A 13398-nucleotide genomic window follows, 5' to 3' on the forward strand; every position below is an offset into this window, starting at 1 on the left:
GGAGTGCACACTTTCAACAGCTCAGCCACAGCTCTAAAGTGCACCTGGACACTAACACTGAAAAGCAAATAGACCTATCAGCCACCAGGGGACCTGGCCTAGAACTCAGGGTTTACTAGAAAAGCCAACTCCTTTCTTCAAATGAAATCTCAGGCTCATGTCTAATGTACTACACAGAAATAATGAACACCTCTGCTTGAAGGAGGAAAGGGAGGCAGGGGCTACACACACATTCACGGTTGGTCCTGGAGCTGCCACCCTCAAATCCTGGGGCTAGAAAAGCACACTTTGGGCTGGGTGCAGTGGCTCATGCCTGTAATCCCAGCACTTTGGGAGGCCAAGGCAGGCGGATCTCCTGAGCTCAGCAGTTCGAGACCAGCTGGCCAGCATGGTGAAACTCCGTCTCTACTAAAAATACAAAAATTAGCCGAGGGGTAGCGGTGTGTGCCTGTAATCCCAGCGACTCGGGAGGCTGAGGCAGGAGAATTGCTTGGACCCAGGAGGTGGAGGTTGCAGTGAGCCGAGATTGTGTCACTGCACTCCAGCCTGGGCGACAGAGTGAGACTCCGTCTCAAAAACAAACAGACAAACAAACAAGAGAAGCCTACTTTGAAAGTCAGTGGCCTGGGCAGAGGAGAAAACCAGGGACCCCGACTTGGAAAACCACATTCACATCCCGGCTCTGCCACTTTCTAGCTGAGTTGCTGAGCGAAGCCAGGATCCCTCTGAGCTCTGCTTCCTCATCTGGGTGTGGTGAGGGCCAAGGGAGACAATGGGGTGCTGCTGATGAGGAGACTGTACAGGGTAGAAGGCATGTCAGTCACCCTCTTATTTAAGGAGGGGCAGGAAAGGGGATACAGCCTCTTTACAGCTTGCCTGATGGTACTGTATAATAATAAAAAGAATGTTTACAAGTCCTGAGCACAGGCAGGCACTGCTAAGTGATTCTGCCATGTGGTCCCTACCACAGTCCACTAAGCAGGCATTGGGATCCCATTTTACTGATGAAAAAAACTAAGGCTCAGAGAGAGGTTAAGGAGAAAGTGGCAAAGTCAGGATTCGAAGGGACATCCCAGACAACACCTCACTGTGCCAAAGCAGGTTTTAAAGCCCTAACCCTAAGACTGTGAGTTGGTGCCCATAGACCCATCTAGTCCCTAAAGTAAAGCTTTGGCCCTGGACTGCCTAACCCTGATCACGGGGAGTCAGAGCCCTGAAAATTCAGCTGCATGACAAAAGCAAAGGCCACTAAAGGCTTTCCAAGTGACCTAAGCCTCAGGAGGGACCTCTCTTTGCAGAGGCAGACTTCTCTTCAAAAAGGGGAGAGTCCAGAAAGACAACCCCAAGCTTGCCTTGGAGTCCACCTCTTAGAGAGGCCTGCCTTCCGCTTTGTGCCTTAGCAATGCTGATGGTCCACTCATTCCTTTATATCTTTAGATTATGGTCTGTGTGGAATGACCAAGGCCAGGTCAACAGGGAGCCTAAATTGGGCTCAAGGCCTGGCAGGCAGAAGGCTATTTCATTTCAGATTTAAACTCTTGGCATTGAACAAACTGGATCCCCAGTGTCCTTGCCCACCACAGTCTTATTCCAAAACCTCCACAAGACTGCAAATGATCTTCCTGCTTCTGCCCTTTCCCCTGCAGTCCACTCTGCACACAGTGGCCAGGGTGGTCTTTCTGAAACATAAACCAGGCTGCATCACTCCCCTGCTTAAAACCCTTAAATAGGCCAGGCGTGGTGGCTCACACCTGTAATCCCAGCACTTTGGGATACTGAGGTGGGAGGATCACCTGAGGTCAGGAGTTTAAGACCAGCCTGCCCAACATGGTGAAACTCCGCCTCTACTAAAAATACAAAAATTAGCCGGGCATGGTGGCGCATGCCTATAGTCCCAGCTACTTGGGAGGCTGAGGCATGAGAATCGCTTGAACCCGGGAGGAAGAGGTTTCAGTGAGCCGTGATCGAGCCACTACCCTCCAGCCTGGGCAACAGAGCAAGACTCCATCTCAAACAAAACAAAATAAAACCTTCAAATAGCTTAGCATCACACTTAGATCAGTATTGGAACTCTTTCTATGGCCTCTACAGGATCTGAAACTGATGACCTCTGTGACTTTATTGCCCACTGTCTTCATTGTTCATACCACTCAAACTACACCAGCCTTCTTTTTGTCCTTGAAATGCTGTAAGCTTGCTCCCGCCTCAGGGCCTTTGCACTTGCTGTTCCCTCCACCTAGAACACCCTGCCCCTCAGAATGATGCATGGCACCACTCAGGCCGCTGCTCCAGTGCCACCAGGGTTGGCTTAGTTCACAGGACCTCCAAGGGTGGCCTTTCCCACTGTTATGGAGAGCCCAGGTCGACTGTAGATTGCAGTTAATATTTCCAGGCATTTTCACAAGCATTACCTTAGTCTATCCACGAAGGTCTCTCAGCCTCATTTTATAGATTAGTAAGCTGAGACTTGAGAAGATGAATAACTCACCTAGGTCACACAGTTAGTAAATGTCAGAGCTGGTATGAAAACCCAGGGTTTTGGACATCAAGTTCAGGCCTTATCTGACAAATACATTTGACTGTTATTCATGATGTCTTTAGGCACCAAATGGGAAAATACAGCACATAGGTAACTGAACGACCTACCCCAAAGATCAATTAAAAAACTGAGGTCAATCTGAGAAAAGGTCTGTAGTGGAGGAACCCAGCACTCCATCCCATTCAATTCCTTGTCATCTGTGTGGGTGAGGACTACAGCTGACCCAGGACCAAGAGGCATGACCAAGATGCTGAATGCACAATCGTAATTCACCTTGGTCTCCATAAACTGTAACAACGGACTGAATCCAACAAACGACACATGATGGCAATAAATGTGAAATCACAGATTTAGGTTCAAAAACTCATCACCAAGTCTGAGGTAGGGAACTTGGCAATGCTATTTGGACAGCAACTCATGGAGAAAGATACAGAAGTCCCCAAACTCAATATGAATTAAGTCAAAAACACCTGCCAAAAGATCAGCGGGATACCGGGTAGTGTCGCTAGATGTGCAATCCTCAGAAGCAGACACATAACATGCAGAGGCCAGCAGGGAGGACAGTGATGATCTAGGGCGAGCCCCTGTGTGGAAGGAGCCAGCCCATGATGCTCTGGGCTGCAGAAGGGGATGGCGGGGACACATGCTGTCCAGGACGAGTGCTCAGGTTGGTAAAGGGACAGGAAATGGTGATATAAAAAGCCTCAGTTTCCTCCTCTGTCAAATAGGGCCAATAATAATAATACCTCCTTCATAGGACTGTTGTGAGGATTCATTGAGTTAATGCAGGTAAAGTACTTAGAACAGTGTCTATGGTTGGGCACAGTGGCTCACGCCTGCAATCCCAACACTTTGGGAGGCCTAGGCAGGTGAATCACTGGAGGTCAGGAGTTCAAGACCAGCCTGAAACCAACCCCATCTCTACTAAAAATACAAAATTAGTCAGGCGTGGTGGCGCACGCCTGTAATCCCAGCTACTCAGGAGGCTGAGGCAGGAGAATCGCTTGAACCCGGGAGGTGGAGGTTGCAGTGCGCAGTGATTGTGCCATTGTACTCCAGCCTGGGCAACATCGCAAGATGCCATCTCAAAAAGAACGGAACAGTGTCTGGCACATTACTGTCGTGTGTTTGCCATTATCATTACTGTTGTTGGTATCATCTCCCTGGGTTGAAAGTGAGCTCCTCCGGTTGCAGGCAGTGTCTGGTCCCCCTTTGCACCCCCAGCATTCATCCCCCAGCACATAGTAGGTGCTGCTGTAGTCTGAATGCTTGTGTCCCTCCGAAATTTATGTTGAAATTCTTACCTCACTGTGATGGTATTCAGAGGTGAGACTTTGGGGAGGTGATTAGGTCAGGAGGGCAGAGCCCTTATGAATGGGATTAGAGTGTGTTCATCCCTCCCACCATGTGAGGACACAGCAAGATGGAACCGGCCCTCACCAGACATTGAATTTGCTGGTGCCTTGATATTGGACTTCCTGGCCTCCAGAACTGTGCAAATAAATTTCTGTTGGTCATAAGCTACCCAGTTTATGGTATTTTTGTTATAGCAGCCTGAACAGACTGAGACGGTGCCCAACACATGCTCACAGCATCAAGGTTACGTGAAGACACACGTCTAGTTGCCTGGAGGAAGATGGTTCAGAATATTTAGAGATGAACCATCAATCTCAGCTGCTGGTGAAAAGTTAAACAGGATAATTTTGCTCAAAAAAGAGACTGAGCGCTTTGGCAGGGACACGTGGGTGTGGTGGCTGGGGCCACATGACTGCAGTGGTATGGGGTGATCTGCCGGACACCCTAAGATACTGTGATTCCCATTTCTTTTTCCAACAGGCCCTCAGCCAAGACAGCAGCCTGGTGAGGGAGGGGTAGGGATCTCCATACCCACTTTTCAAATGGGGAACCTAGAGGGGTTCCCTCTCGTGTCCCTCTTCCCAGTGAGAGCATTTCTGGGACTCTTCCCACCTGGCCATCCTGCCTTCCCCAGGACATGCAGCAGGCCCTGGACCGCCTTGATGCAAACAGTGCTTGATTTTCTAGGCTAAAATTACATCTTGAGTCAATTTTCATGAAATGTGGTGACATATTTAGGTGCTGGGAAGATGGAGTTTTCTCAGAAGGCATAAAAATGATCCAAATGGTTAAAACCAGCTGAAAGCTGGCAGCCAGGGGCCACAAGAGCAGATTTCATCCCTCCCGGGATTGGCTTATCTGCAGCCTCATGCAAACCCCACTACAGAGAAAGTGCTGTGCCTGCACTTGACTCCCCCTCTGATCACAGCATTATTATTTCTCAGCCAAGATTGTGGTAACAGAGAGGTGATTTGTTCCTGAAGGGCAATGAACTAGATGGAGGAGTGGCGGGAATGGTTCCTGTTCATTTGCAAGGGCAGTCTTCCATCCAGGGGCAGTGCCATAGAGACAATCTGGACTTTTCTTTAATTCTCCATTTCTGATACTTTCCTCTGTGGGTCGCACAGAGAATCAAGCAAGGAATGACAGCCCCTCTCCCATCCCCAGTATGCTTGTTTGTTTGCTTTCAAGACAGGGTCGTGTTCTGTTGCCCAGGCTGGAGAGCAGTGGTGCAATCTAGGATTACTGCAACCTCTGTCTCCTGGGTTCAAGCGATTCTCCTGACTCAGCCTCCCAAGTAGCTGGGACCACAAGTGTACGTCACCATGCCTGTCCAATTTTTATATTTTCAGTAGGGACGGGGTTTTGCCATGTTGGCTAGGCTATCCCCAGTGTGTTTAAATGCATCTTCCTTTCTCCACAAAAAGCTGTGTGAAGGCCGGGTGTGGTGGCTCACACCTGTAATCCCAGCACTTTGGGAGGCTGAGGCAGATGGATCATCTGAGGTATTTCAAGACCAGCCCAGCCAAGATGGTGAAACCCCGTCTCTACTAAAAATATAAAATTAGCTGAGCATGGTGGTGCACAGCTGTAATCCCAGCTACCCGGGAGGCTGAGGCAGGAGAATCATTTGAACCTGGGAGGCAGAGGTTGCAGTGAGCCGAGATCATGCTGTTGCACTCCAGCCTGGGCAAAAAGAGTGAAACTCCACTCAAAAATAAATAAATAAATAAATAAATAAATAAATAAATAAATAAAGCTGTGTGAAACAGCATGTGCCCTCGGGGTGGCCCATGTGGCTGAGCTCTGCCATCTTCACTCCTGGAGTCTGGGCATGGGTCCTGCTCACCTCTCATAAATGAGGTCAGCCTCCTTGATTTTTACAGACCCTTCTGTTCTGATATTCTCACTCTACAACTCCAGCTGTCCTCAGCCTGACATCCATGAACTCCCTATATTGACTCTTCCTCTATCTTGCAAGCCTCACATCCTGAACACCAGCCATGCTCCTCTGTCTGTGCTGCACGGCCTCCGTTGGCCCCTCTGGTTCCACTCCCAGCCTTTCCCCACACTGCTCTGTGCCCAGGAAGGCTGACCCAAGTTGACTGCCCCAGTGATCTGTTGGCCCTAGGTCTCCTAGTGAGGTTCCACCAATGGGAGACACCAGCAGGAGATAGGAGGCAGGAAGAGAGTGAGGTTGCCTGAGTTGACTACGTCCCTCCACTGGGGCTCCTGGTCCCGTTTGGAAGTCCCTTGGGGTTCCAGAAACCAGGATTCCCCTTCCTCCCCAGGCCTGGAGTGGTAATGGCTCCCTCTTATTGCTACCCTTGAGACTCACCATCTTTCACTGATTTCCTTGAACCCTATCCACCCCTTTATTACATCCCTCAACAGTGCAGGATGCTACTGGGCCCCTGGGTTTTGTCTTCGCACATCACTGAAACCTGAAACCGAGCTCAACTCAGCTTCTCCGCAGACTGAGGCCAGTCCAGCCCCATCTGTAGAATGAGGAGGTTGAGCCAGATGATCTTGAAAGTTCCTTCCAACCCATACCTCCTCTGCTCCACATCATGCACCCCAGGCAAATGGCTTGTGTTTGGGCTCAAATTCCATTAAAAAAAAATCCAAATGACCTGTCAAAATGCCTTAGTTGAATGTGGCCTTCCGGCTGCGACTTTCCCTCCCTGAATTCCCATTTTCTTCCATCCATACTTCCCTTCTCACCGTTTCCTTTTAGGATTGTTCATCCACATGCGTCTCCCCTCCCAGGCTGCATATCTAGTTCCAATTCATACATTTGGTGATGCTCTGTTCTTTTGACCCATCTCCCTATCTTCCCCAGCCCCTGGTATATTGCCTGGCACTTCATAAATGCTTCCTGTTGCAAATACTAACTGAGATGAGAAGAGCAACTAGCAAGGCCCCAAACACTTTGGATGATGCTGTATAATGAATATTTACTAAGCACTGACCATGCACCAAGGCACTTTACTTCCGTCATCTCGTTTCACCCTCACTACAGGCCTATAAGGTAGGAGTTACCTTCTGATGCCAGATGTGGAAACTGAGGTGCAGAGAGGTTAAGTAACTTGCTCTAGGTCCCACCTCCAGAAAAGGCTGGAGTCAGGAGCAAGCACAGGTGTATTCCACACCAAGGCCACCGGTCTGGCCTCTACTCCACCCTGCGGTGGGGGTAGTAACAAGATGTGACTTGGATAATTAGAAACCCTCAACCAAATGGAGACAGCTCTCAATTACAGAATGTAATTAATGGCTCACCAAAGAGTGCCCTTCTGAAGAGCCCTTCCAGACTTTCCTTCAAGAATCACGAAGACATTAACACATTCCTGGTTTCTATGAAGCGCAGCCAAAAGGCCTCAAAAGTAAGTAGTTCACTTAAGCAGGCTAAATGTTTCCCTAGCAATCTGGTTTATGCTTTAATTGGCATAGACTCTTGGACAGGGTGGAATAGTAAACTTTAGCCCAGCCCCTGTGGAAATATTTCCCACATTTTTTTTGTTTTTGTTTTTAGCTTTTTCTGAGACAGGATCCCACTCTGTCACTCAGGCTGGAGTGCAGTGGCGCGATCTTGTCTCACTGCAACCTCTGCCTCTCGGGTTCAAGCGATTCTCGTGTCTCAGTCTCCCGAGTAGCTGGGATTACAGGTGCAATGGCAATGTTTTTGCTTTGAGAAGAATCTTGCTCTGTCACCCAGGCTGGAGTGCCGTGGCGCGATCTCAGCTCACTGCAACCTCTGCCTCCCGGGTTCAAGCAATTCTCCTGCCTCAGCCTCCCAAGTAGCTGGAACTACAGGCATGGGCCACATCCAGCTAATTTTTGTATTTTTAGTAGAGATGGGTTTTCTCCATGTTGTCCAGGCTAGTCCTGAATTCCTGACCTCAAGTGATCCACCCACCTCTGCCTCCCACAGTGCTAGGACTACAGGCGTGAGCCACTGAGCCCGGCCTCCACATGTTTTCTTTCTTTCTTTTTTTTATTTGTTTTACAGATGAACTTCCCACACGTTTCATGAATAAACTTCACCCCTTTCAGCCTCTTGGTCCCACCAAGTCTGGGGACCGGGGGCAGAGGGAGACAGTTCCAGCCAGTCCACCAACGAAGAAGGGAAATTCATTAACAAAGCCTGGGTTACTGAAGTGTCACTCAGACTTGATTTAAGACTTTATTAAGCCTTTATTAAGTCTGGGAAGGCCTCCTCACCCTCAGGCTCTCAGCATCGGTCATTTCGTGCACTGTCCCCCTCCCTTCCCCTTTTCTTGGACCCTGGGGACAAGCCTGCATCCTTCTGTTCTTCACAGCTGCCTCCTACCCATCTCTTAGTGGAGAGCCCAGGCAGAGTCTCTAACAGGAGCCCACCAGCCTCCCTCCCAGGAGTCAGTGGAGATGGGCATGGGGTGGGGCTGCCAAGGCCAATAGGGCCACACCTTTGGGTAAATCACCTCTCCTCCCATTCTCGTGCCTCTTCTGATCACCTGGAGGAAGTGCAATCTCCAGCCAGCTCAGGCAGCCATGAAGGCCCCTGCAAGCCTGGCGTCAGCTCTGCCGCCCAGCAAGCGCACCCCACCTCCCACCGTAGAAGAAAACAACATTCCTCCCTCGGCCCCTCACCTCCTGGACTTCAACCTTGTCCTTGCTCAGCCAGATCCTCTTCTCCAAGAGAAAGGAGGGAGATTTTGTTGTTCAAACAGGAGCTAGAGGCTCCCATGACCCCGCATCCTCACCTAGTTCCCCTTCCTCTGTTTCCTCTTTCCACCTGAAAACATTCTCCCGCGAGAACTCAGTGAGGGAGGGAGGAGGCAGAGGTAGCAATGTGGCAACAGCCACCATGGCCTTGTCAGCCTCTGTAGGCCCAGCTCCCTTTCCTAATCCATTCTTTTTTTTTTTTTTTTTTTTTTTTTTGAGATGGAATCTCGCTCTGTCGCCCAGGCTGGAGTGCAGTGGTTCGATCTTGGCTCACTGCAACCTCCGCCTCCTGGGTTCAAGCAATTCTCCTGCCTCAGCTTCCCAAATAGCTGGGACTGTAGGCACGCGCCACCACGCCTGGCTAATTCCTAATCCATTCATTTTTTAAACAACCATGTATTAAGCACCTACTGTCTGCTGGACTGTTCTAGGTGCTCCGAATGTAGTTGTGAATAAAGCAGATGAAAATCTCTGCCCTCATGGAGCTGACACATGACAACATGACAAACAAGATAAATAAGTAGCCTGGCAGAGTGGCATATGTCTGTAATCCCAGCAGTTTGGGAGGCAAAGGCAGGAGGATTGCTTGAGTCCAGGAGTTCCAGACCAGCCTGGACACATGCTGAGACCTCATATCTACAAAAGAAAAAAAAAATGTTTTTTTAATTAGCCAGGCATGGTGGCATGTGCCTGCAGTCCTAAATACCCGAAGCTGAGGCCGGAGGATCATTTGAGCCCAAGAGTTTGAAGCTGCAGTGAGTCGTGATCACACCACTACACTCCAGCCTAGGCGACAGAGGAAGACCCTGTCTCAAATGAAAACCAGTTAAGAGGAATAAGAAGTGTTGGAAGGTTGGAACGTCAGACAGGGTGGCCAGAGGAGGCCTCCACAGGGTGACATCTGAGTTAAAACCTTAGGGAAGCATGGAAGGGCCACTAAGCCATGTGGGAAAAGAGCACTCCAGGAAAAAGGAAGAGCAGGTGAAAAGGCCCTGAGGCGGGAGGGGCCGTGTGACTGGAGTGGAGTGGAGAGGGGCTCAGCGTCAGGAGATTAGGTCAGCAGGGAAAGGAAGTCACAACGTGTGGGGACTGGGGGGCCATGAAGGCACAGTGGTTTTGCGTGATGGGAGCCACGGGAAGACTCTGAGCAGAAAAGAGACAGAATTTGACCTGGGTTTTAATAGGATTCCTCTGGCCGCGGGGTGGGGAATAGAGTGAGGGTATCTAGGAGACCCCATTCACCTCATAAATGTCCCTGCCATTCTTGGGAGTGGGCCCTTTAAAGTCAGCCCTCTCCCCCTACTCCCTGTTACAAGGGACAAAAGGCACATGGAGTGGGGGTGGGGAGGGAATTGGAAATGAGATGAGGCTGGCAAAGGGCATCGTCCTGGGTTGGGGTGTGTTTTGGAAGCCAGGGTGGGTTTTGGAGCTGGGACTTGATTCAATGCAGAAGGGAGTCAACAAAATTTTCTGAGCAGGGAAGTCACTTCACTGAAGCCACGCTCACCTTAGTCAGAAACCGTGGGAAGGAAGGTTGCTGTGGTTGAGGCCTGGTGCTAGAAGCTGCACTCATGCCTCCAGCCAGCACACTAGCTCTTAATGGGCACGGACTCCTTCTGCGTCTCCCTGAGACTGGGACTCCCTGAGGACATGGCTATGTCTCCCCTCAGACTGGGGCTTCCTGAGGGCAGGAACCATCCCCTCCGTCTTCAGTCTCTTCATGCAACAACAGGGATGGGACTCCATGGTTTGCATACCTTGCTAGCCTTCAGCAGGGCTTAGATGCTGCAGTTAGAAACATGTCAGGGAAATTGCTCCCGAATTAGAGTCAGACAGGCAGACAGACAGGAACAAGCTGGTGTTTCTGGTGTGGGAAGGGACTGCACCTACCTCCCGCCACTGCTTGTTCTCCATCCCTTGGGTATACATGACGCACACTGTGGGGAGAGGAGAAACAATGGATTAATACCTCAGGCCAAGAGGAAGGAGGGGTCCCAGATGAAAAGGATCCTGGATGGGCAGGCGCTCAGCAGACCCAGCCTGGGTAGCACTATTGGATCTGGGTAGGGGTAGAGGGTGTCTCCTGGGGTGACTGAGATCTTGGTGAGTGAGTCTAGGAATCTGGCCCCCCAAGCCTGGACAGGGTTCTAGATGCACCAATTCACAGGGGTTGCGTTGGAGAAGGGAGACTAGGTGCGCCTGGAAGGGGCAACCTTTAGGAGGAGGCTCGGGGCCATTGGCTTCTAGGCCACAGCAAGGGTCTGAAGCGTGAGGCAGGTAGACAGGTGGGCGTGATGGAGGACAGGCAGAGGTGTGGTGGGGGAGAGCATCAGAAACCCACATTGCTCCTTTACAGCCCAGAGCAGTTTCATGAGGCCTCTGATTATCATCAGCCCCACTTTACAGATGGGAAAACAGGCTCAGAGGTGGCCAAAGACCTATCCAGGTCACACACTTGGGTGGCACTGCTCAAGGCTAGAACCTGGAAACTCCAAAGTCAGTGCTCATCCCACCAGATCACCCGCCAGCCAATTGGAGCTTTTAGGCATACTGGTTTCTCTGGGATCCTGTGGCCCCAGACCTCCAGCTCCTCCCAGCCTGCTCTGTTGTGTTGAGGCTTCACAAGCGTGTGGGCTGGGAACGGTCAAATCTCCGCAGTTATCTTTCTCAGACACTATGGGCGAAACATTAAACAGGCTTGACATACTTTGAACGGCGCCTGGCACATGGTTAGCACTTAGTAAGGGCCCAAGCATTGCCGCTGTAATTAGTCATAGCGTTGTCACTATTATTGTTACCGTTCTTACTGTCAGAGCAGGACTTACGTGGGTCGGACTTGGAAAACATGTCTTTGTCCAAGAGGTTCCTGAAAGAGGGGGAGAGAGGAGGGGTTAGCACGGCCAGCTGAGAGGAGGTGACCTCAAGGGATTCAGGCTGTTACTGAGACCTGGAGGCTGCCTCTGGCCTGCCTCAAGCAAAAGAGTTCCACAATCGTTTATTAGACTTCATTAAAAGCCAGGCACTGGGCAGGCCCTGGAGGCTCCTCAGCTCACCGGCCTAAGGTGTGCAGAGCTCCCTACCTCCCACCTCCATCATCACCACAAGCGCTCCAGGTAGGTGCCCTGGCCCTGGTGCCCTGTGTCACACAGCCTCTCACCATGGGGCGATTTCCCAAACTGCCCAGTGTCTTAGCCCTTTCTGGAAGCTCTCCTTTAATCACTTCTCTGCTTCTCAAAAAAATAAAATAAAGCAACAGAACATATCCATCTAGTCTCCCATTTTCTCAAGGCTCTACTTACAGCCAGTTTATTCGATGGTCTCATCTGTGCTGATGGATTAATGAATTACACCTCCCAGGGGAAGTAGACTCATTTGGATAACGTCCTTCTGTGGTCAAGACCGGGACTAAGGCTAATCCATGGCTCTGATAATCAGACTGGACGGCACAGCAGCAAGATGATGGACACAACATTTGGGGACAGAACTGTCTTTCAACAGGTGCTAAGTTCCCATTGTCCTGCCTCCATGCAATAAAGGCTCCCACTTACTGAGTCCCGGTGACGGGTCAGGCAGTGCGCTGTTTTACAAACATGAGCTCCCCGATTCTCATGCTGCCCTTCAAGGTTGGTCCTGGGCAGGCGTTGTCCCATCTTACAGATGTGGAAGTGGAGGGGAAGTGCCTACATCCTGCACATCTGGTATCCCTCGTTTCACAGTGACCTGCTGCTGTCAGGAAGCAACACATCCCAGTGGAAACGCAGTCTCTGGCCGGGAAGTCATTCGACCTCTCTCAGCCTGTTTCCTCATCAGTGCAACGAGACGGTAGTATCAGTCTTGAAGGCTGTTGATGCCCTGCCTGGATCCCCTCAGCCCTCACAGTTCCTGTACACACCCATGGTTTCCTCTTGTGTCTATTTCTCGCCTGAGGGCTTTCTCAGGCAGGCTGTCTGAAAGAGCTGGAAAGTTTATGCTCCCAAAGGGCAGCACTCAACCAACAGGAAGGTGCTGGAGGACGAACTGCTCGGCTTCTTCACTCACCCCAGAGACAGCTCTGCCCTACAGTCTCTCCGAAGTCCTAGAGGGACTGAGCCCCAGGAGCCGCTAGGAGACCTACCCATGAATGCATCCCATGCTGACCAGGTCTCCCCTTCCCTGCTCCCCTGGCGAGCTGCCAGGCAAGCCCTTCCTGCCTGTGTGGCCGCTCCTGCCAACACTGCCCTCAAGTCTTGGTTCTTTTCCCAACCATCTCAGCCTTGTCTTGCCTCCCTTCCAGAGGTCCAAGGGATCTCGTCACCTTCCTTCTCCACTCCCAAACCCCCCAACAGGTGCCCCTGCCACTTGAACTGCTTTCCAGAGAAAAGAAACAGTCAACACTGGTCTGTGTTGCTTCGTGAAAGCCAACTTCAAATATCAGAGCTAGGCCAGGCACAGTGGCTCACGCCTGTAATCCCAGCCCTTTGGGAGGCTGAGGCAGGTGGATCACTTGAGGTTAGGAGTTCGAGACCAGCCTGGCCAACATGGTGAAACGCATCTCTACTAAAAATACAAAATTAGCCTGGCGTGGTGGTATGCACCTGTAATCCCAACTACTCAGGAGCCTGAGGCAGGAGAATCACTTGAACCGGGGAGATGGAGGTTGCAGTGAGCTGAGACCACACCACTGCACTCCAGCCTTTCTCAAAACAGCAGCAGCAACAACAACAACAAAACAAAACAAACAAATGTCAGAGCTAGATGAGGCCCTGAGGAGGATCTATTCCTCTTTCTCCTCCATGATGGGGACACAAAAGACCAGGGAG

General features: G+C 50.8%; 1 protein-coding gene across 2 annotated transcripts in view; it reads right to left on the reverse strand.

Moving 5' to 3' along the window:
• Positions 1–13398, reverse strand: part of CPNE5 (copine 5) — a 98352-nt gene that overhangs the window by 69869 nt on the left and 15085 nt on the right. For both annotated transcript variants that reach the window (XM_030929487.1, XM_030929488.1), the window contains exons 2-3: positions 11425–11465; positions 10490–10536 (exon numbers count right to left, since the gene is read on the reverse strand). In XM_030929487.1, coding sequence (XP_030785347.1) covers positions 10490–10536; positions 11425–11465 — 88 coding nt within the window. The remainder of the gene's footprint in view (positions 1–10489; positions 10537–11424; positions 11466–13398) is intronic.

Source organism: Rhinopithecus roxellana, chromosome 4 (genome assembly GCF_007565055.1).
Source record: "Rhinopithecus roxellana isolate Shanxi Qingling chromosome 4, ASM756505v1, whole genome shotgun sequence".
NCBI lineage: Eukaryota > Metazoa > Chordata > Mammalia > Primates > Cercopithecidae > Rhinopithecus > Rhinopithecus roxellana.